Source organism: Canis lupus, chromosome 30 (genome assembly GCF_003254725.2).
Source record: "Canis lupus dingo isolate Sandy chromosome 30, ASM325472v2, whole genome shotgun sequence".
NCBI lineage: Eukaryota > Metazoa > Chordata > Mammalia > Carnivora > Canidae > Canis > Canis lupus.
Window position 1 is genome coordinate 22,074,775 of NC_064272.1, and position 25,857 is coordinate 22,100,631.

The 25,857-nt window shown below is 33.5% G+C and overlaps 1 protein-coding gene across 21 annotated transcripts in view; it reads right to left on the reverse strand.

The window, feature by feature from the left end:
- The window catches only part of ZNF280D (zinc finger protein 280D), a 294,058-nt gene that overhangs the window by 76,360 nt on the left and 191,841 nt on the right, over positions 1–25,857 (reverse strand). For 17 of the 21 annotated variants that reach the window (XR_003146134.3, XR_004810835.2, XR_007407479.1 and 14 more), the window contains 5 exons: positions 24,168–24,233; positions 23,924–24,063; positions 15,948–16,065; positions 3,292–3,462; positions 2,864–2,973 (listed from right to left, as the gene is read on the reverse strand). Coding sequence is in view for 16 of the 21 variants with exons in the window: in XM_025472692.3 (XP_025328477.1) it covers positions 2,864–2,973; positions 3,292–3,462; positions 15,948–16,065; positions 23,924–24,063; positions 24,168–24,233 (605 nt within the window). In the remaining 5 variants the exon portion in view is untranslated. Of the gene's footprint in view, positions 1–2,863; positions 2,974–3,291; positions 3,463–15,947; positions 16,066–22,428; positions 23,865–23,923; positions 24,064–24,167; positions 24,234–25,857 lie in introns of those variants that run through there. The other 4 variants (XM_025472698.3, XM_025472697.3, XM_049104452.1 and 1 more) reach the window with 4 other exon arrangements.

Sequence of the window (25,857 nt, forward strand, 5' to 3'; positions counted from 1 at the left end):
TAAAAAATTGTGACAGAACCAAGACCAAATAAACCTATCATCATGTCAACGAATATAAATAAGTTTAACTCAGCTGCCAAAAGAGATTTTCATATAGGCTCACAAAGGAAAAATCAACTCTGCTCAAACCAAGGGGCATGATGTGATTCAAAAGGGTTGAAAAGAAAAGGATAAACCAGTAATATACTAGGCAAATGGAAACCATAAAAAAACAAGGGTTGTAAGCCTAAAAGTCATTAACATTAAGACAAAGAGAACAGAACATTTTATAAAAATGCTAAAGGACACATTTGCAATACAACTATAAGAGATTCATCTATATCGCAAACAGCAACAATCTTAAGACAGAACTGCAATAAATTATTAATAGGATCCAGATTGGGATGTGGTATTTCTCAAACCATGTAAGATTAAATAGACAACAAAATAAATAAAAATATAGATATCTAAACAATGCAATTCATATGCTAGATCTGGTTGATAAATACCAAATTCCATATCTTAAGAAATTGTTTACCTATTTTCAAGTTTCCATGTAAATTATATAACCTATACACTAAAAAAGGAAAAATTTGTTAGAACTTGGGTTTTTACCATTAGAAGTTTGAATGCCAGTTATGTCTTTAAATAAACTGGCTATAAAACAATGAGGAATTATGTCGATCTCAAAGAACTTTCTAAAGATTAAATGAAATAATGTATTTAAAGCTTAGTAGTCTGACACAGTCTCAGATAAATAAATTGTTATTATCATAGGATATTTGCTTTATGTTTTAGATATTCTGTACTGAAAGAAAACATTATTTCTGTGGTATAGTCATCTATTTATCTATAATAACAGCAAAAATTCATTTCCTAAGAATCAAAAAATCAGATTTTTCCAAAATGGATATCACTGTTGTCATACTAAAACCAACTGATACACAAAATGCATAAACTAGAATGCAGTTTTTTAAAAGATTTCATTTATTTATTCATGAAAGACACAGAGAGAGACAGAGAGAGAGAGAGAGAGAGAGAGCGAGGCAGGGACACAGGGAGAAGGAGAAGCAGCCTCCACACAGGGAGCCTGATATGACACTCAATCCCGGACCCCGGGGTCACACCAAGAGCCAGAGGCAGACTCTCAACCACTGAGCCACCCAGGCGTCCCTAGAATGCAGTTCAAAACACAGCTTTAAACTTGTTCTAGAGCTAGTGACTATTCTGTCACAACTCTTTATGATATAAGCACACGTAGATTATTCATATTATATTTAGTTCAAAAATATGTCTTAGAGATTTAACTTACTATAAACTGTATACAAAACAGAAAAGAAACAAGAACATATCCTTTTACCTGTAAATGCAGAAAGAATATTGGGAAAATAAAAAAAACAACTAATAAAAATCATTTTCTTTGACAGTCATTTTGGGAACCAGGTAAATAAGAGACACAATTATGATTTTTCATTTGTATGCCTTTGTAAACTTTTTTATTTTGAATATCGCTGTATTACCTATTCAAATAATTAAATTAGAGAATTTAGCCCTTTCTTTTTTCTCTCCATCCAAAATGTAAACCATAAAAATAATCAGGTATCTCATCAAAACATCACACAGATTAAAAAAGTGAAAGCCTTGTACAGGTTAATTCTCATACAAGAAGAAAGCACAAAGTACAATTATCAGGGACTACATTCTGGGAGCTGGAAGTAGTGACAGACCAAATACAGCTTTGTATGTGAATAAAGAGATTGTATTTGAAATTCTAAGAGAGTTCCTTTATTTTTTTCTACTTTTTCTGTGGAATGTATTTTTTTTTTAATTTATTTATTTTAAAGAGAAGGGAGAGAGATAGAAAGTGAGTGTGGAGAGGGGGGCAGAGGAAGAGGAAAAGAGAGTCCCAAGCAGACTGGGTTCTGAGCCATAAAGGCACCCCTCCTTCCTTTCTTCATACAGCCTATGTGGACTTTTTCCTTTCTCTTTCCCCCTTCCTGCCATCCATACTGGGCATGCAAAGAGAATACAGGTTATCTTTCCTTAGATCACAGTAGGATACTGTAATATATACTAAAATATTTCAAGTGAAATGTTACCTATACCTCATATTTCATTTCTACTTTGAAAAAAAAAATTTTTTTTAGAGAGGGAGAAGGAGGAGGGGTAGAAGAGGAAGAGACAAGCTCCACACTGGATGTGGAACCCAACCCTGGGCTTGACACCAGTCTTGATCTCATCATCCTGAGATCATGACCAGAGCCGGAAATCAAGATTCAGATGTTTAAAAGACTGAGCCACCCAGAGGCCTCTGAAAATTTCTTAAAATCTAATTTCAAGAGCTTTATATTCCAACAAAAAACCTGAAATAATTTATGACAATTACTCAAACTGTATCTGAACAGAGTTAAGATAATTATTACATACGAAATGCTCCATCATTTGGGGCTTAAGTCTGAGTGTTGAAAATTAAATGTAAAATTCAGATTCTCATTGTGTAATGTGATATGCATATATTACCATGGACATAAAAATAAGGTAGCTGAAGAAACTATAAAAATGCCTTTAAAAAAAAAAGTTTGAAGTATAGCGAATCTACTAAAGTATTCTGATTAATACCTTATTTTCATTTAAAATTAGAATACAATAAACATATATTATAATCTATATAAACTTAATTCTTAAAACTTGATGATTCAGAGGAAATTTTTAAATCTTATATGAAAATAATCATTATGAATATAAACCTTTGCCTAAGTTATGTGGAAATACCACCATGAAAAGTTTTTTAGCCTAAATATCTGCACAAAGCATTATTTACTATAAATCAATATTTGGGGGGATTTGCAAATGTCTTTAAAATTAAATTTTGAAAAAAATTTACCTTCATGTGATTTTTCAAAGGATCCAAAAGATTAAAATGAATATTGCATTTTGGACAAGCTCTTGGAAAAGGTGTTCCATTTTTAGATTGATTTGATGAGGTATTTGTACCTAAAATAAATTCAAAACATATAATTCAAAATCTATCACTTTATAACTTTAAATAATCACTGCTAACAGTTTGTAAATTTACTACAACTTCTAAAACTTATGTATAAATACTATAATTTCTTTTATTTCAGAGAGGGGTGCAAAGGGAGAGAGATAGAATATTAAGCAGACTCCATGCCCAGCACAGAGCTGAATGTGGCTCAATTTCACAGCCTTCAGATCACCACCTGAGTCGAAATTAAGAGTTGGATGCTTAAGTGACTGAGACACCTAGGTGCCCCTATAATTTCTTTTTTATATGCCACCTTTCACATTTACCTTTTGATGACATGGCCTGAGGAGATGTCACTGAAAGAGATTTAACTGAAGGAAAAACAGCTGAAGAATTTAATCCAGAAATACCATCACTGGGCTTCGGCTTTTTTGGATTAACACTGTTTACTTCAGAAGTAGAAGGACGTTTTGATAAAAACGAACTTTCATTCATACCTACAATGAATTAAATAGTGGAAAAAATATTTTTAAACACTTTAGCATATTACTTATAACAAAGTAAAATTACTTTGGAGCTAAATTAAATGCAATACAATTGAATTATCCTATCACTCAAATGATAATAAATAGTGATACAAATTGATGTGATCAAATGTCAAAAGTATATCAAATATCAATCCTGAAAAAGAATAATAAAACTGGAGTATCACAATCTCAGATTTCAAGTATACTACAAAGCTGTAGTAATCAAAACAGTATGGTACTGGACAAAAATAGACACACAGATCAATGCAGCAGAACAGAGAGCCCAGAAATAAACCCACAATTACATGGTCAATGAATCTACAACAAAAGAGGCAAGACTATAAAATGAGAAGAAGAATCTTCAACAAATGATGTTGGGAAAATTGGACACCAACATACAAAAGAATGAAACTGGACCACTTTCTTACACAAAAATAAACTCAAAATGGATTAAAAACTTATATGTGAAATCTGAAGCCATAAAATTTCTTGAAGAAAACACAGGCAGTAATCTCTTCGGTATCAGACACAGAAACTTTTTCTCAATATGTCTCCTTTGGCAAGGGAAACAAAAGCAAAATTAAACTATCGGGACTATATAAAAATTAAAGACTGCACAGCAAAGGGAACCATCAACAAAACAAAAAGGTAATCTACAGAATGGGAAAAGATACTGCCAAATGATATATCTAAGAGGGAGTTAGTATCTAAAATATATAAAGAACTTATACAACTCAACACCAAAAAAACCTCCAAATAATGCAATTAAAAATGGGCAGAAGACATGAACAGACATTTCTCCAAAGACATAGAGATGGTCAACAAATGCATGAAAAGATGCTCAACATCACTTATTATAAGCAAAATGCAAATCAAAAGCACAATGAGGTATCATTTCACACCTGTCAGAATGGCTAAACTCAGAAAGACAAGACATAACAAATGTTGATGAGAATGTGGAGAAAAAGGAACCCTCATCCATTGTTGGTAGCAATGCAAGCCAGTGCAGCCACTGTGGAAAACAGTATAGAAATTCCTCAAAATATTAAAAATAGAATTACCACATTATCCAGTAATTCCACTACTGGGTAGTTACTCCAAGAATACAAAAACACTAAAAGATGTATTTATTGCAGCATTATTTACAATAGCCAAGATATGGAAGTAACCCAAGTGTCCACCAATACATGAATGGATAAAGATTTCATATATAAGTAAATGGAATAAAAAAGAATGAAATCTTGCCATTTGTAATAACATGAATGGATCAAGAAGGTGTAACTACTCTTTTGGTAAGAAAAAACCAAACACTTAAATACAGAGAACAAACTGGTGGTTGCCAGAGGGAAGGTGGGTGGGAAAAGGAGTGAAATAGGTGAAGGGAATTAAAAACAAACTTATTATGAGATGCTTTGGTGGCTCAGTGGTTGAGCATCTGCCTCTGGCTCAGGGTATGATCACAGGGTCCGAGGATTGAGTCCCACTTCGGGCTCCCTGCAAGGAGCCTGCTTCTCTCTCTGCCTATGTCTCTGCCTCTGTCTCTGTGTCTCTCATGAATAAAAAAATAATCTAATAAAAATAAAAATAAATTTGTGATAAGCACTGAGTAATGTATAGAATTGTTGGATCATTATATTACACACCTGAAACTAATATTAAACACTATTAAATAATTATTTTTAATTCTTCTTTCTTTTTTGGCAGGGGGGGGAAGGGAGAGGGAGAGAGAGAATCTTAAGCAGGCTTCACATCCAGCATGAAGCCCAATGTAGGGCTCTATCTCACAACCCTGAGATCATGACCTGAGCCAAAGTGAAGAGCCAGACACTTAATCAACTGAGCCATCCAAGAACGCTATACTTGAACTTTTTAAAATTTTGTGGGAAGGGAGCTAGCATGGCAGCATAGTAGGAGGATCCTAGGCTCCTCTCATCCCTTGAACACAGCTAGATAACTATTAAATCATTCTGACTACCCAAAAAATCAACCTCAGGACTGACAGAACAAACTCCACAAATAAAGGAAGATAAGAGGCCACATCCATGAAGGTAGAAAGTATGGAGACATGGTTTGAGAAATGGATCATGGGTGCTGCAGAGGGGAGGGAGCCCTAGTGGCTGAGAGAGGCACAAGGAAAACAACTCCCCAAAGCTACTGGCTGAGAAAATGAGAAGGGCTGATTTTCATGACTTTTTGCAACAAGTAGGATTTGAAGACTGGAATTTTAAAGGTCAGTTGGGCTTGGCTGGGACAGAACCCCTAGGGCACGGCCCTACTCCTGGAAAAAAGCAGGCAAACAACCCTAGGGACAGATGGCATTTGAGGCATGCCTAAGGCACATAGCAGGGAGATTGTTCACTCTCTTTAGAGGCATATCTGTGACAGGTGGTGTTTGCAGAGACACCTCTCCAGGGACAAAAGAGCCACTCCCCAGCCCCTCAGCACAGGGGCAGAGCCACCTGCTAAGGGAAGCTTAGCCCGACACTGGTTGCCTAGCCTGCTTGCTCCAAGTCCCACAACCCTGTGTTCTGGCTCAAGTGACCTCTGCAATCAAACTTGCATCAGTCCCAGAGCAGTGAGACACTCCACCAGAAGACCAACGCTGGTCCCCACCCATACCACATCTCTAAAGATTGTAGTTTTAAAAGTAAGCAGGGCTGGCTGGGATAGAGCCCAAAGTGCACTGTGCTGCTCTAGGCAGGCAACAACCAAGAGACAGACAGCATGAAAATGGCAATTCAAAAAACACCTGGGGTGCGCAAAGGAAAATTATTCATTTGCTCTTCTGGGAGTCCTTCCCTAAGAGCAGCCAGTACAAAGGCCCCTCTCTGGGGACAAAGGAGTAGGCTGGTGCCACTTCTCTCTCCCTACCCTGCAGCATAAATCATCTGCAGTAAATGCCACAGTACCTACATTAACGTCTAACCTGCTTATACCAAGTCCCACCACACTGCACTCAAGGCACTGCTATTCTGGGCAAGTGAACCACAGTCCCAGCACAGTGGGTCCCTTCCCCAGATGACCAGCAGAAACCCCTGCACAAAGCACATCTCCCAACCAGAAAGTTCTGCAAGACTTCAGTTGTAGTGGAAGTAGCATCAGGTCTCATTTAGTGAGCAGACCAGAGCACACCTAGTTAAAACTCGCCACATTCTGGCCAAGGTCCAAACACTGCCCACTGCAGGCAAGGAGAGCCCCTGCATACGACTGGACTGAGGGATAGAGAAGTCAACAACAGCACCAGAATCCATGCAGCACACACCAGAAATACTCCCTGAAACACCAGGCTCTGAACATTACATGACCTCTTCTTCATAAAGCCATTAGTCTCAGGAGCAGGAAACAAAAGAGGCTTTTTTAACTCACAGAAGAAGACAGAGTTAGACAAAATGCCATGGTGGAAAAATCCATCCCAAATGAAACAACAAAAAGTTGTATCCAGAGATCTAATCAAAATAGATATAAGTAACATGCCTGATGGAGAATTTAAAGTAACAATCATAGGATACTCGCTGGGCTTGAGAAAAAAAAATGGAGGACTTCAGGGAGGCCCTTACCACAGAGATAAAACAGTTAAAAAACAATCAGAAATGAAAAATACAATAACAGAGATTTGAAACAGACTGGATGCAAAGAACACAAGGATGGACAAAGCAGAGAAATGAATAAGTGATATAGAATCTAGAACTACAGAAAATAATGCAGTTGAACAAAAGAAAGAGAAGAATTATGCATAATGAGAACAGATGTAAGGAACTCAGTGACTCCATCAAATTTAATTATACTCATATTATAGGAGTCCCACAAGAAAGAGGGAGAGAAAAAGGGACAGAAAATTTTTTTGAGGAAATAATAGCTGAAAAATTCCCTAATCCAGAAAAGGAAACAGAGATCTACATCCAGGAAGCACAAAAGATTCCTATCAAAATCAACAAAAGCAGGCCAACACCAAGACGTACTGTAGTTAAATTTGCAAAATACAGTCATAAAAAAAATCCTAAAAGCATCAAGACAAAAAAAGTCCCTAACTTAAAAAGGGTAGACCCCATAAAGCTAGCTGCAGATCTCTCCACAGAAACTAAGCAAGTCAGAAGAAAGTCTTGAATGGGAAAAATATGTAGCCAAGAATACTCTATCCAGCAAGGCTATAACTCAGAATAGGAGAGATAAAGGGTTTCGCAGACAAACAAAAAGAGCTCATGACCACTACACGAGCCATGCAAGAAATATTAAAGGGAACTCTTGAGTGGAAAGGAAAGACAAAAAGTGACAGAGAGAAGAAAGAAACAGAGAAAATCTCCAGAAACAATGAAAAATCAAGTAATAAAATGGCACTAAATACATATCCATCAATAATTATGCTGAATGTAAATGGACTAAATGCTCCAATCAAAAGACACAGGATTTCAGAATGGATTTAAAAAAAAAAAAAAAAAAAGGCCCTACTATATGTTGCCTACAAGAGACTCCTGAAGATTGAAAGTGACGGGATGGAAAAATATTTATCATGCAAATGGACATCAAAAAGGAAGCTGGAGGAGCAATACTTGTATCAGACAACTAGATTTTAAACCAAAGACTGGAAAAAGAGGTGAAGAAGGGCACGCTAATATAAAGATTTTTTTAAAATTTATTTATTCATGAGAATACACAGAGAGGAGAGAGAGAGAGGCAGAGACACAGGCAGAGGGAGAAGCAGGCTCCATGCTCGACGGGCTGAAGGCGGCGCCAAACCACTGAGCCACCCAGGCTGCCCTGGGCACGCTATTATAATAAAAGAATCTATCCAATAAGAAGATCTAATAATTATAAATATTTATGTCCCCAATATGGAAGCACCCAAATATATAAAGCAATTAACAACAAAATTAAAGACACTCAAAGATAATAAAATAACAGTAGAGGACTTTAACATCCCACTTACATCAATGGACAGATCATCTCACCAAAAAATCAACAAGGAAACAATGGTTCTGAATGACACACTGGAACAGATGGACTTAACAAATATATTCAGAACATCCCATCCTAAAGCAGCAGAATACACATTCTTTTCAAATGTGCTAGGGACATTCTCCACAATAGATCACATACCAGGTCACAAATCAGGCCTTAAGAAGACTGAGATCCTACCACGTCTATTTTCTGATCACAACACTATGAAACTTGAAGTCAACCACAAGAGAAAATTTGGGAAGACCACAAACACATGGAGATTAAACAAAATGCTACTAAAGAATGGGTCAACCAGGAAATCAAAGAAGAAATTAAAAAATACATGGAAACAAATGAAAATGAAAACACAATGGTCCAAAAGCTTTGGGATGCAGCAAAAATGGTCATAAGAAGGAGTATTTAACAATACAAGCCTACCTTAAGAAGCAAGAAAAATTTCAAACACCCTAATCTTACACCTAAAGAAGAAAAAGAACAACAAATGAAACCTACAGTCAGTAGAAGGGAAAGAATAAAGATTAGAGCAGAAATAAATGATAAAGAAACTTAAAGAAATAGATCAATGAAACCAGCAGCTGGTTCTTTGAAAAAAAAAAAAAAATCAATAAAATTGATAAGCCCCTAGCCAGACTTACCAAAAAAAAGGACCTAAATATAAAGAAATAAAATCATAAACATAAACAGGAGAGGAGAAATTACAACCAGCACCACAGAAGTACAATTATCAGAGAATATTAAGAAAAACTACATGCTAACAAATGGGACAACCTGGAAGAAATGGATAAATTCCTAGAAACATATAAACTACCAAAACTGAAACACGAAGAAATAGAAAACTTGAACAGATCAATAACCCAGGAAAGAAACTGAATCAGTAATCAAAAAATTCCCAACAAATAAAAGTCCAGGAACAGTTAGCCTCAAAGGTGAATTCTACAAAACATTTAAGGAAGAGTTAACACCTGTTCCTCTCAAACTATTGCAAAAAAATAGAAATAGAAAGAAAACTTCCAAATTCATTCTATGAGGAAAAAGACTCCACTAAAAAGGAACTACAGGCCAATATCCCTAATGTACATGGATGTAAAAATTCTCAATATGATACTAGCAAATCAAATCCAACAGACATTAAAGAATCATATACCACAATCAAATGGGATTTATCCCTGGGCTGCAAGGGTGATTCAAGATTTCAAAATCAATGTGATACATCACATTAATATAAGAAAGGATAAGAACCATATGATTCTCTCAATAGATGCAGAAAAAGCATTCAACAAAGTACAACATCCATTCATGATAAAAATCGTCAACAAAGTAGGGATGGACATTATCTCAACATATCTCAAATGACATATCTCAACATCATAAAGGCCTTATATGAAAAGCCCACAGCTAATATCATCCTCAATGGAGAAAAACTGAAAGCTTTTCCTCTACAGTCAAGAACAAGATGAGGAAAAAAAAAATGAACAAGATAAGGATGTCCACTCTCACCACTGTTATTTAACATAGTACTGGAACTCCTAGCTACAGCAATCAGACAACAAAAAGAATAGAAGAATAGAAGGCATCTAAATTGGCAAGAAAGAAGTCAAATTTTCGCTATTTGCAGATGACACAATAAAAGAAAATCTGAAAGACTCTACCAAAAACTTGTTTGAACTAATACATGAATTCAGTAAAGTTGCAGGATACAAAATCAACATACAGAAATCCACTTCGTTTCTATACACCAATAATGAAGCAGCATACAGAAATCAAGGAATCAATCCTTTTTACAATTATACCCAAAACCATAAGATATCTTGGAATATATATAACCAAGAGATAAAAGATATGTACTCTGAAAACTATAAAACACTGATGAAAGAAACTGAAAAGACACCAAGAAATGGAAACAGCCCATGGAATTCTATGCTCATGGGCTGGAAGAACAAATATAGTTAAAATGTTTATACCACTCAAAGCAATTTATATATTTAATGCAATTCCTATAAATACCCCAGCATTTTTCAGAGAGCTGGAACAAACAATCTTAAAATTTGTATGGAACCACAAAACACCTCGAACAGTCAAAGCAATCTTGAAAAAGAGAAACAAAACTAGAGGCACTAAAATCTCAGATTTCAAGCTATATTACAACGCTGCAGTCATCAAGACAGTATACGGCATGGGCACAAAAACAGACATGCAGATCAATGGGACAGAATAGAAAACCCAGAAATGAACCCATAATTTTACAGTCAATTAATCTTCAACAAAGCAGGAAAGAATACACAATGGGAAAAAAAAGATCTCTTCAAAAAAACGTGTTGGGAAAACTGGAGAGCAACATCCAAAGAATGAAACTAGACCACTTTGTTATATCATAGACAAAAAAATTAAAATTGGATAAAAGACCTAAATATGAGACAGGAAGCCATCAAAATCCTAGAGGAGAAAACAGGCAGTAACCTCTCTGACACTGGCCATAGCAACTTCTTTTTAGATATGTCTCCTGTGACAAGGGAAACAAAAGCAAAAATAAGCTATTGGGAGTTCATCAAAATAAAAGGCTTCTGCATGGCAAAGAAACAATCAACAAAACTAAAACACAACCTTTGGAATGGGAGAAGATATTTGCAAATGACATTCAAACAGGGTTAATATCCAAAATCTATAAAGTAACTTATAAAACTCAACACCCAAAACACAAATAATCCATTTCAAAAATAGAAGACATGAATGGACAATTTTCCAAAGCAAACATAGATAGCTAACAGACACATGAAAAGATGCTCAACATCACTGATCATCAGGGAAATACAAATCAAAACTACAATGAGATATCACCTTAACCAGTCAGAATGGCTAAAATTAACAATACAGAAAACAACAGGTGTTGGCAAGGATAGAGAGTCAGGGGAACCTTCTTACACTGTTGGTGGGAATGAAAACTGGTACAGCTACTCTGGAAAACAGTATGAAGGTTTCTCAAAAAGTTATAAATAGAACTACCCTACCATCCAGAAATTGCATTACTAGGTGTTTACCCAAAGGATATAAAAATACTGATTCAAAGGGATACATGTACCCCGACGTTTACAGCAGCATTGTCAACAATAGATGCACAAATTTCCAAATTATGGAAAGATCCCAAATGCCCACCAACTGATGAGTGGATAAAGAAGTAGTAGTATATCTATATAATGGAATATTACTCAGACATAAAAAAAAAGAAAGAAATCTTGCTATTTGCAATGACAAGGATGGAATGAGACAGTATTACGCTAAGTGAAATAAGTCTATCAAATAAAGATGAATAGCACATGATTTCACTCATATGTGGAACTTAAGAAACAAAACAAATGAACGTAGGGGAGAAAAAGAAAGTGAGGCAAACCAAGAAAGAGATACTTAAGGAGAGAGAACAAACTGATGGTTAGCAGAGGGGAGGTATGTGGGGGGTGGGGGGGAGTGGGTTAGATGATGTGGATTAAGGAGCACACTTGTGAAGAGCACCAAGTGTTGTATGTAAGTGCTGAATCACTGAATTCTACACCTGAAATTAATATTATACTGTATGTTAACTAACTGGAATTTAAATAAAAACTTGAGGATAATAAATATTAATTTAATTATTAAGAAATAATTATTTAAAAGTCAGCGTTGTAAAAAATTATATAAACATCTATTATGGACTATATACATATTCAAATAATTTGTAAAATAATCTTCTATGCAAGAAAATACTAAATATGGCTACAAATAAAGGAATATATAAACAGCAATATGAAAGAAGCCAGATCAAAATATCCCAAGTAAAAAAGAAAAGAAAAAATTAAAGCATAGAGAACACTCTAAGTTTCTACAAATGAATCACTTTTCAATGTTTTAAGTGCACTGGAGCTAGTTTACAAAAGAAATTTTATTTTATTCTAAAAATTTAGAAAGACCCATTAAAACCTTTTTATTTTTTTTTTAATGTCTAATGGAAAGTTAGTTTTTTTTCCACCTAATAAAGAAGTGGTCTACTCATGGCTTTAGGTTATATTATCTGTTTATTCAAAGTGGAAAAACTACAAAAATGGAAAGTACAAAGTAGAAAAACTAATTTTGAATGATAATACGTTATTCACTCATATGAAAGGGCTCATAATGGAAGGCGTTAGTACAATAGTTTCCAAATTATGTTCCTGGAGCCTAATGGGCTCATTTTAGGGAATATATTAGTTATCTCTGACAGAGGAACTCTTTTATATTTTATTTATTACCATTTTGAATAAAATTTTATTTGCATGGGAATTTTATTCCTAAAAACAATTTTTAGTTTGAAAACCAACACTTTTAAACTAAACAATTTTAGTCCTATTTAGAGCATTAGCAAGAGAAATAGGGATATTTAGGCTATACCCAGGTCAGGCAAAAGTTGTTTTTGAAAACAATACACAACTGTACTTGGTAATAAAGATCCTAAAACTGCACACCATATTTTAATTTTCTCAACTATACATGAAAAATAGAAGCAACAAAGTAAATATATTAGAAATATTTCAGGCTTTTAGGGATCCCTGGGTGGCTCAGCGGTTCAGCGCCTGCCTTTGGCCCAGGGCATGATCCTGGGGTCCCGGGATCAAGTCCCACATCGGGCTCCCAGCATGGAGCCTGCTTCTGTCTCTGCCTCTCCCTCTCCCTCTCTCTCATGAATAAATAAATTTAAAAAAAAATCTTAAAAAAAAAAAAAAAAAGAAATATTTCAGGCTTTTAAACCAGACAGTAGAAGTTGAAATCCAAGTTCTGTCACTGCCTAGCTATGTATTCTTGGCTTATTTAATTAAGTTTTCTGAGCCTCAGTTTCCTCTTTTGTAAAATAAGTTATATTGCCTTATTTCACAAAGCTGTTTTAAGATCAAATAAGATAATATATTTAAAGCATTCAACACGATATTTGACACATAGAAAGTATTTAGTAATAAATGACAACCATTATCATTACTAAAAAAAATTTTGTATCTTAACTTACTTTTAAAAAGCACCCACACAACACCTGGCACACAGAAAGCATTCAACAATAAATGACAGCTATTATCATTACTAACAAAATATTTTATATCTTAACCTACTTTAGAGGAAAAAAATTATTCTAATAGATTCACCCATCAGCTTTTTAGTATGGGGAAACATGCCAGACAAATAGAGTGTGATATTAGTTCATCCTGTGAAATAACATAAAAATGATTTTTTCCCCATCTTCGAGACACATGATTTTTTTTAAAGATTTTATTTATTTATTCATGAGAGAGAGAGAGAGAGCGAGAAACAGGCAGAGGGAGAAGCAGGCTCCATGCAGGCAGCCTGATGTGGGACTTGATCCTGGGGTTTCCAGGATCACACCCTAGGCTGAAGGCAGGCACTAAACCACTGAGCCACCCAGGGATCCCCAAGACACATGATTATTGATATTGGTACTTGGAAAGGATTTGTGTAATCACAGTAGCATTCTTGTGAGATGCTTAAGTTACTTGAAAAACCAATGAATGCTGGTATTTTGATTAAGCATTTGCATATAATAGGCTGGACAGTAGAAACAGAGTTTCATACTATAAGAACTTTTTAACATAAGAAATAAAATCACTCTGCATTTAAGAGTTTAATTTACTTATTTTTAAAGATTTTATTTATTGATTTGAGAGAACAGAGAGAGCATGTGCACACAACTGGGGGGAGGGGCTGAGAGAGAGAGAGAAGCAGACTCCCCACTGAGCAGGGAGCCCAATACAGGGCTTGTTCCCAACACCTTGGAGTCACAACCTGAGCCCAAGGCAGATGCTTAACCTACTGAGCCACTTGGTAATCCACTCAGGCACCCCCATTTAAGAGTTTTAAATTCTGACCCTTTATTTATTCATGTCATCTTTGGTTTGTATTGTTTTCTACACTGAACAGCTTTCTATCAGTAAAAATCCTTTTGAGAACAAGCTTAAATCCAGTCTTCTTCAAATATCTCTGACCATTGGATAGTGGTCAGTTAATGCTATTGACTATAAATCACATATTATCAATCATACCAACTGCTGTCAAGTCCTTTAAAGTTCATAATGCATTTTCACATTTTATCTTATTTGTGCCTCAGAAAGCCCTGACTAAAGTGGAGCGAGAATTAAAATTTTATCTCCCAATGGCTGACTCCAGGTCTGGAGTATGAATGCATTAATAAGAAAAATAAAATCTCCTTTTAATAATATAAGAAGACTAAAGTGTAAAGACTTGATGAAGACTACAAAAATCTTAATAGCAGTTCAAATCTGTGTCTTCTCATCCTACTTGCTGCTCAGGCTAATGTTTCTCTCTGCAGCAGAAAACTTGGGAGGTAGAACAGGAGTCATTGCCCCTACTCACAAGAAGTTTCAAGAATTCAGACTTTTTCTATTAACAAAGTCCTTCTGTTTAGTAAAACCAACCTTAAGACAACAATCATTGCCCTTGTTTCTTACCTACTTTACTAACTAGATTTTTATAAGTATGTGACACCCAAAGAAGTGAACATCAACAAAATGTTACCTAAATGGAAAACGATTTATGCACTAATATTACAATAAAGAATCAGAGGAGGGTTTGGTAGATTCTCCACACTGATTTGTTAGTAAATAATCTAAAAAGTCCCCCCAAAATCTTGTTTATTTCTATTTTGTCAAATATTTAAAATATACGAAAACAGCAAATATACAAAGCATAATTACCTCGATTACTGGGAATTTTCAGTTAGATGAAATTCTTTCATAGCATGGCTAATGAAGAACTATGTTTCAGTATACAAAGAACTTTAACTCTAACAAGGAAATTTCATATTCCTCCAATGGGCATTTACTGAATGTTGGCTATATACAAACTTATTGTGCCACTTTATAAAAGCACTCTATTGTCATACATAACTACAATATCTAAAGCCTTTACTGAATATACACTATTCTAATTAGGAAATCAATTGTAACCATATACTTTTTCACATTAGTTATAGAAATGAATTAATACTGTTTTTAACAGATGTAGGATATCAAAGATTTCTGTAACTTAGAGAAATTATTTAAGATTTTTCAGCATATTTTTAGTTCCAATTGAGAACAAACTCAAAGCTGGTTAGCAAGAAAAAGTAAAACATCTTATTGTTTTTTTTAAATATATATTTTTTAACTTAAATTCAATTAATTAATATGGAGAGAATTTTAGTTACAGGGATAGAGTTCAGAGATTCATAAATCTTATGTAATAGCCAGTGCTAATTACATCATGTGCCCTCCTTAATGTCCATCTCATTATTAAATAAGATTTTATTTAAAAATCACCCAAGGGAGAAAAAAATCACCCAAGAAAGGCATTTAAGAACTATTAACACCATTCCACTGTACAATATATGAAAACTTAACTTGAAGGCATGAACTTGAAAACAGAAAGTCAATTCCATATATATATTTATTAAGTTTCTTCTTACAGTTTTTTTTAAAAGTGCTAAAACCAACCTGGTATAGAAAGTGTTGGTCCCCCTTGGTAATGTGATGATCCTGTATCCTGGGTCAAGTCAAACAGTAACTCTGAAGAATTGTTAGACACAACTCGCGAGGAGTTTGTTACATAACCCTGTTAAAATATTTCAAAGGAAGAATATTACATTTACTCAATATAGTGACAATTATTTTGTTTCATAAACTTTTATAAAGGTAAATATAAGTGTATGTCAATATTATAAGAACAGCTTTTGATGACTCAGTAATTAATGTTATAAAACGCAGAGGTAATTATCACTATCTGTCAAAATTATCATCTACTAAAACTGAAAGCAAGCCCTTACTTACAGCTCTTACTTACTTAGGTAAAACTAGCCAATTAAAACAGGGCAAATTCCAGTGTTTTTTTTTTTTTTTTTTAAGATAAAAGAAACATATATGCCTATTTTTTTACCCAATTTGTTTTTTAAAGATTTTATTTATTTATTTATTTATTTATTTATTTATTTATTTATTTATTTATTCATGAGAGACACAGAGAGAGAGAGAGGCAGAGACACAGGCAGAGGGAGAAGCAGGCTCCATGCAGGGAGCCAGACATGGGACTCGATCCCAGGTCTCCAAGATCACACCCTGGGCTGAAGGCGGTGCTAAACTGCTGAGCCACCAGGGCTGCCCCATGTATAGCTATTTAAAATGAGCAAGATTGATACACTTTAGACGGCTACTAAAATGGAGTATTCCCATCAAAGAGCAAACCGTAAAATTTAGCAAAATCTTTGGGTAAAAGGAAAAAAAATAGGAAAACATACTGACATAAACTTAAAAGCTTCTGAATCTCTATAACACCACAGATGAAATATCAGGGAAAAGAAATTAGGAATCAATCTGCAGTACTGTGTATCAGGATTCGGGATGAATGTAGCATATGGTTTGAGTTTTAGAATCATCTTTATTGGAAAAATTTATAAGGCAAGGGTCAGGAAAAGAAAGAAGGGGTCCTCCTCTCCACTCTTCCTGCTATTCCACAGAAAGCCATGCAAGACTGGAGTAATGTCCCATCTCATAAGGGCAAATATGAAAGCTGCATGGCCAACAGGGGAAACCCAAATATGAAAGCCAGGTAAACAGGGGTTAGAATTGAAGTTATTTATATGAATAATCTGAGACAGCTGCTATACTCCTGGAAGCCTTAGGGCTTAAGGGAAGTTTTAGCCTTTCCATCAGGAGAAAAGATAGTCCCAGCTAGTAGGATGATCTCAAGAAGAGAGGAGTGAAAAGTATGAAATGAATGATAATGTGGTCAAGAAGTAGGTAGTATGAATTTATGTTACCACACATAGATATTTAATATAATTACAAAAAGTATGATCATTTTAGGGATATATACTCCAATACTATTATATATTAAATTTACTGACAGACACACTCAAAAAAATACATTTAATGCTATTTTTAAAAGACCATCATTGTAGAGTAAGCACTCAGAGTGAATTGTAGACCATTTTGTACATCATAATATACAACAAGCAAAAGTTTTAGAATTAACAATGCTGAAAAATCAAAAGGGTTTAAAAAGTCACTTTAAGAGAAAAATGGGCAAAGGATATAAACTGAGACACTTCAAAAGCAAAATACAAATTATCAACATGTACAAAAAAACTTTTTTCAAACATAGTAGTCAAAGAAATGCAAATAAACACAATGGCAATTTTTAACTATTGAATTTGCATGGTTTTAAAGATCATAATACGTAATACAAAATTAACTGGCCACTCTTAAAAGTATTCAAGTCATGAAAGAAAAAGAGTAACTATAGAAAAATGAGACTAAGAAGAAAAAAACTGCCAGCAAAGTGTGATCCTGATGGGATCTTGGGAATGAAAAATGACGGTAATGGAAAAACTGGTAAAGTTCGATAAAGGCTTGAGGTTTACTTAATGTTAATTACCTGATTAGGATACATAAGATGTTAGCATTAGGGGAAACTAGGTTAGGCATACATGAGAACTCTTTGTATTATTTTTTTGGTAAGTCTAAAGTTAGCTTGAAATAAAAATTTAAAAATTAAAAAGTAATGATAACGTTCACTATTGGCAAAGTAGAGAGGTTATATTTTGGTATAACTTTTATGCATGAAAATGTTGGCAGCAGCTATCAAAGGCTTTAAAGAAGTTCATATCCTTTGGTCCAATCATTCCACTTTAAAAGTTTATAATAAAGAAATGAAGTGTTTAATATGAATTATTTTTAATAACAAAAAATTAAAACCTCTATGTCTAACAAAAGAATGGTTAAATAAATTATAATAGACTAGCATGCAACCACTACTACTGTTTTTGAGAAATATCCAATGACATAATCCCAGTAGATTGTTCAGACAGAAAAGACAAATACATACTGGTATATATAGTATGATCCTGACTTATATATTCTATACTATGTCTGCAGGGGGTAGGGAAAATCAAAATATAGTATGTACCTTTCCCTCTAAATCTCTTTCCAAAATACATTAAAGATAGAAACATAAAGGTTTTATTTGGTTTGTGCTTATTAACTGAGGGATAATTAAGTTTTCAGAATTTTGGTTTGTTACTAACTTTTCTATTGACATCGATTTGTTAAGTTATAGAAACAAAATGAATGGAGTCAAAAGGTATAAACTTTCAATTACGAAATAAATTAGTCATGGGAATGTATAGAATAATGTATTTGAAAGTTGCTAAGAGTGTAATCTTAAAATTTCTCATCACAAGAAAAAAAAATTCTGTAACTACAGATGGTGATAGATGTTAACTAGATTGTAGCGAACATTTTACAATATATAAAAATATCATTATTATCTTGTATACCTGAAATTAACATAATGTTCAATGTCAACTATACCTCAGTAATAAATTTTTCAAATTTTAAAAGGAGAGGAGTGGATCCCTGGGTGGCTCAGTGGTTTAGCGCCTGCCTTCAGCCCAGGGCATGATCCTGGAGTTCCAGTATCAAGTCCCACATTGGGCTCCCTGCATGCAGCCTGCTTCTCCCTCTGCCTGTGTCTCTGCCTCTATCTCTCTCTCTGTGTCTCTCATGAATAAATAAAAAAATCTTTAAATATATATATATAATTAAAAAAATAAATAAAAATAAAAAATATTTTAAAAAATAAAAATGAAAAATAAAAAATAAAAAGAGATAAGCTTTCCTCACCACACTCTGCACACACTGCAGAATAATAAATAAAATATCAAATAAATAAGTAAATAAATGGTTGTTTAAAAAAAAAGGAAGTTATGGAAACAGGTATTGAAATAACTCAAAACACTTCTAGAATTTGAGGACTACCAAGGCAAAATCTGCACTTGAACTTTAACATGTAAAATAAAAAATCAATAATGCTGTATGACTTCAGTGTAACCTAGCACAACCTTATTTCAGAATATTATCTCCAAATATTTGCACTTAAAAATGGAAAATATTCACTTCTATTTTTATATTTTATATTTTTAACAGAAATACGAAGTTATAACTCTAAAACACTTTTTAGGAAACAACTCTGGTTAATTAAGCTCCACAATTTCAGAGAGCAGGCATATATTATTCAACAATAACTGGTTAAAATAATTCTCCAGCGGGGAGAATATAAAAAGTTCAGAAAGACATCAAATACAATAGTAAGGGTAGAATAAACACTAAACTGGGATTCAGAAGACCAACACATTTAACTGTATACCTTGGCAAGTCACCTTTGAGCTTCAAGTTATTCACCTTTCAAACTGAAATAATAGCCACAATTGTGTTTTAAATGTACTTGTACTTCATGATACATATGTGTATTAAATCAAATAGTTGTCACATTACTAATTAAAACCTTATACTCTATTTTATAAATAGGTAAACTAAGGTTAGGTGTGGTTATTGATGGAGCTGTAATTAGAACCCAGAACCTGACTGATTCCAAAACTATCTGCTATCTGTAAGAGGTCTGAAAGAGATGTTGAAGTATAGAGATATTCCATGAAAAAGTAAACACACATATACACACACAACATAAGATGAAAAACTATAATTATAATTTATTAAAAGCAGTGGCTTCAAAATTCAGAGTAAATTCCCTTAAATAGGAATCTTAATTCATCCTAGAATATATCCATCATTCTTAACTTTGCACACTAGAATCACTTGGACAGTTTTTTACAATATGCCACCCAGGACCCACCCAAACCAACTGGCACAACCTCTCCTTTTAAAAATTTACCAAGATTGAAAAATACCAATTGAGGTGTTTTGACTGAAACTATACCCAGAGAAATAAACATCAGTTAGAGAAAGCTCTATTTCTAACTTTTAACACCAAAGACACCACCCTTCCCTTTGTTGTTTTTGTTTTTTTCTCACTGGGTCCAATGCTGTAAAGATTTTTATTTATCAAGCTGAATTAAACAGTAAAGTTCCCTTTTCCAGTTTTCATTCCTGTAAAAGCCACAACTTATGAAAAGTACACTGAGTAAATTTGATCCCAACTAATAGCAAAAAATCTTTACATTTTAGGTAGCTTCCCATCTTTTAAAATATTAGGAATAACCTGCAGAATCTTAGGATCCAAAATTGAGAATCAGTGGTCTGGGTAAAAGCTCTCTTTTTAGAAATGAAGAAAACGAGGCTCAGAGAGGTTTCAACAATTCTTATTAACAAGGCTGAATCAGTACTTAAGTCTCTTATTTCAATTTAAGTTTTTTAAACTATTGGTCCAGGGCTTATATCACTATTTTTTATTATTTCAGATAGTAATTATCTCAAGTAATAACAACTCAGGGAGAGAGAAACATTTGTCTAAACATTTATTTTAGGATATATAACATCTTCAAAACAGAAGTGGGAGTTGAATTTACTTAGCCACAGATTTAAATACTACAGCCTTCCTTTTGTTACATAAATTACAATTAAAGTAACTCTTCAATGAAAAATAATACCCCAAAATATCAATTTTTAGTGCTAAAAGATCTGTAGATTGCCTAATACTAATATGATATGAAATATAGGAAAAATGGATTATTCCTATAAAAATATTTGGATTCAAGCCTAGTTTTGAACTTGAATATTTGCAAGAAAATTTACAGGTGCTATCTTAGACAATAGGGAATTACTGTGAAAAGAACAAAAATTTTCATTAAAATTTATGATTTCTCTAAAGCCAATGCTAAATTGCTTACAATAAGCATGAAAAAACCAGTGAGTTAATTAAATTCCAATTAATAGCAAATAATCTTTACATTTTGGGTAACTTTTATTTTAGTACTCTAACTCCTTGGTTTCAGGACCCCTTTACACATTTAAAAGTTATGGAGTACCCAAGAGTTTTTTTTTTATTTGGGTTCTATCTGTTGATATTTACACCATGTTAGAAATTAAAACAGAGAAATTTTTTAAAATATTTATTTATTTAAAGTAACAATAAACCCATTACACATTAACATAAATAACATTTTTATGAAAAGTGACTATCTTGCAAACACAAAGAAATTAGTGAATAAGAGTGGTACTGTTTTACATTTTTGAAAATCTCTTTAATGTCCAGCTTAATCAAAAACCATTGCAGTTTCATATCTGCTTCTGCTTTCAATCTGATAGGACATATTTTGTTTGAAAAATATAGAGAAAATTTGACTTTATAAAGATATATAGTTTTAAAAGGGAGTAGTAGTATTTTAATAGAAATTTAGGATAACTATGGATATACTTCTTTGATACTACATCAAAATTCAACAGCTGGTATTTTCTTAAAGGTTTACTGCAATGTGGCATCTGATTCCTAATTACTAGACTTTCTGTACTTTGTTAAAATTCATTGGTCTATCTCATACCTGCATGATTTTGTAACATGATGCACTGGTTTATTTCGAAAATACTGGTTTCTTTGGATTATGCTGATCTTCCAAATGTTGACAGAATTCATTAAATATGAAAAAATCGCATTTGTTAATTGCACCACCAAGCAGAAAAGTCTTTCAGTACTGGGAAGCTGTCAACATCATAGTGGCAGACAGAAGTTTTCCAAAATTCTAATTTGTGCTTGAAAGCTCAATTTTATAACTGGCAAGAAATGCTATCAGTTGTTTTCCTTCAAGTGTGCACTTTGTTCAGTTTTAAGGAAATGTCTGTCAAATAACCAGGACTGAATTATGTATGTAAAACAGACTCTAAATGGCCTCCATGATCCCCACCCTCTGGTGTTCATGTCCTGTATGATTCCCTCTCTTTCAGTGTGGGTAAGACATTTGACTTGCTTCTAACCAACAAAATGCAGGATTACAGGATATACATGATTTTGTGTACATGATTATATTACATAAGATTATAATGCCATTCTGCTAAGGATTCTCTCTTTTGTGGGCTTTAAGTAAGAATCCATGCTGGGAAGACCCACTTGGCAAAGCCAGCCAAAAGCCAGTATAATAGTGAGACTCTCAGTTTGACAACCCTTAAAAAATTGAATGTTGCCAATTACCATGAGAACTTGGAAGCAGATACTTCTCCAGTCAAGCTTCAGATGAGACTGCATCCTTAGAGTCCACACCTTGAATGTAGCCTTGTGAAACCCTGAAGCAGAGGATCCAGCTAAGCCATGACCTGACTCCTGACTTACAGAAACTATGAGATAATAAATGTGTGTAATTTTAAACCATTGTTTCTGGTAATATTGATACACAAAAATAAGTAATTCACCATTGTTTGAGTCATTCTTACAAGTAAAAGTAGTCTTCTATTTTTAGAAAGTGGGTACTTTAGCTCACAATTCAATCAAACAAGTGCTTCTCCTCAAGATAACCATTAAATTTCTGACACAGAAGTGCTTTTGCATACTATCCATTTCATCATATAAAATATTTTTAAAAGATACATATTCCAAAGGTAGAGATTTAACAAAATTAATAACAATGCTAATACTTCACTAAAGAAAACAAGTGTGAATATATTTTATTGGGAGTGCATGGTGGGTATGAATACAAAAGCTGCTCATACAGCTTGGTGCATTGTTTTTTTTTTTGTTTGTTTTTTTGTTTTTTTGGTTTTTTTGGTGCATTGTTTTGATCTATACTAAGGCACTAGCAGTTTACCCACCAGAACTTCTGCATCATCAACACCTATGTCAACATGGTGGAAAAGGCAAATAGTGTCTTTGTATTATTATGACAATAGTATTGACTTCCAAACCCATGAAAGAGTCTCAGAGGAACCCGAGGGGACTGAACACTACACACTGAAAACTGCTGCACTAAGGCAATGGTTCCATTTTAAGTAATATTTATACACACACACACATATATATATATGTATATAAATACATATAAATTATGGCTTACTCTGGATTTAAATCCCAGATCTATCATTTTGTCAGCTGTGTGACTTTGAATGAATAATTTAACCTCTGTGAGCCTCAATTTCCTCAACTATAAAACAGGATTAATAATAGTGTATATTTCACAGGGACATTTAAGAATTAAATGACTAATTTATGTATAGCATTTAGAACAAAGTCTTACACAAAAATATCAACTCAATAAATATTAACCGTTACCATTAACTATTACTTTCTGTCAAGAGTTTTTTAAACTAAATTATGAAGACATATTTTCTGAATAACTTCCTCTCAAAAGTTTTTCCAGTTAAGAGCCAAGGATAATTGACCCAGTTTACAATCTTAAATAGTTTGCCATTATGCAATAATCATTATACTTTTATTCATGTTTTGATAACACAATTTTCTATACTTTACCTATTTAAGCATGTTACCTGATTTAGGAACAAGCGGGATGGGTAGTTCCTGCAGTTATTACTCTGGGTACTGGCTAAGCTACCATAAAGATGGTGACATTTTCTGATTCTAATTATGTTTCTATTGGATAACTACCCATGACAATCCAGCATTTTAATTGGCATTGTTTAAACTATTAAGGAATATCCAACGTATCGCTGAGCTGTGTAATTTCAGAAACACTTACAGGTTTAGACAAAGGCTGAACAATAACAGAACTATCTGAAGATCTAGATTCAGGATGAAAGTTTACTGGTGAGGCAGCCACTGGATTTGATGTTGGGTTCGTGTAGTGTTGACTTGTAGGCTTGAATGCAGCAGTAATACCTGTATTGAAAATTATATAAAACATTAAATATATTTTTATATAATCAATGATATCAAAATGCTTCACTTTCAAAATAAAATAGTAAAATAAAATAATACTGTACCTCGACTAAGTGCACCATTCTTTATTCCCCTTGAATATGAGCTGGGGTTTACTCTATTCAAAATATCTACAAAAAATTATATTTATTTTAAAATTTATTACTTGAATAAAATATATGCTAAGATAATAGAAATCATGAACTGAAAACAATCAAATAGATTCCTGGAAGGAGTATATATGTTATTGTTAACCTAAGTATACAGTTAATCTGAAACATATATATCATCATCTACTAAAGAAATAAGATTCCTAGCCTTATTTTATAGGATAAGAACCACCTTTCTAACTGTAACTCAAAATCCAAAAGCCAGAAGTAAAAGAATGATAAATCTGACTACAGAGAAGTCAAACTTTCTACAAAGAAATAGTCTACATAATTAGCAAAAATCTTCCAAAAATGTATGTATATACAACCTATAATTAGTGTATATATCTTTCTTTGAGTGTTTTTTTTCTTTCTTTGAGTGTTGACAGAGCTATACATAAACTCAAGTTCCTATCACTCAAAATCAAGCCCCTATTCTACCTTCATAACCCATTCATACCTTCCTTGAAAGTATCATTATGAGGGATCTCACTGGATTATCTGCAGCATTAATCTTGAGTTCTAAAAAGGGAAAAACTAGCAGAGATTGCAAACTAAAATATTGTTTATCAGAGTATTTCATAACTTAAGAGGATTCAAATCTACAAGTATACCAGAAGTCAATCTGAGTCTAATAGAATTTTCGGGTCCTGATTCTGCCATGCATGTAAACTCTAACTCCTAGATTATTTGGTAGTCAAACTAAAATTGGGAAGAGTGGAGATTTGCCAAAAATTGTTGGCTACAAAAGGAAAAAGCACAAACAAGTACCAAACCTCATAAAAATTGCCTTTTCCTCACAGTAAAAAAAGAACCAGATCCCATAAAATAACTCTACAAAGTAAAGGGCCACACAAAAGTAGGATTGTTTTCTGACAATGGCAAAGCAGTGCTCTATACCTAAGCACAGTCTATGTCTTACAGAATAAAAGCCTCCTTAAACAACTTGACACCATTTTCATTCAGAAATTCAAGATTAAGTATTACTCAAACCATCAAAGAACTATTGGCTAAAATACTTCTCAGTGGCTGTATTCTACAAAACACAGGTTTTGCCCTCCTTTCTAGCAGTTCTATACAAACTCTTAACTCATATTCCATATATTACAATATTTTATGGCTTGCACATAAACAATAAATTCACTTAAACTCTGCATCTTAACAGTCCAGAAACGAATTTTTACTGGGGTCAGTCTCCTTTTTGACAGAATTATCTTAAAACTAATATACATTGTTCTAGTTGAATACTGTTAACAGTCTTCTACAATTGGTATAATTCAATTTGATCTTTGTTACTTTTTTCAATAAGAGAATTTGAATAACTATTTTATAATATAGTAATATTTCAGTATAAAATGATCACAATGAATAGAAATAGTAATTAAGAGAATATATAATTATGTTCCACTATCATCAACAAGCATGCCATCAAAGGGAGGTAGGCGGGGGGTTGGGGTGACTGGGTGAAGGGCACTGAGGGGGGCACTTGGCGGGATGAGCACTGGGTGTTAAGCTAAATGTTGGCAAATTAAACTCCAATTAAAAAATTTTTTTAATTAAATTAATTAATTAAAAAAAAAACAAGCATGCCATCATGCCTAGTTCA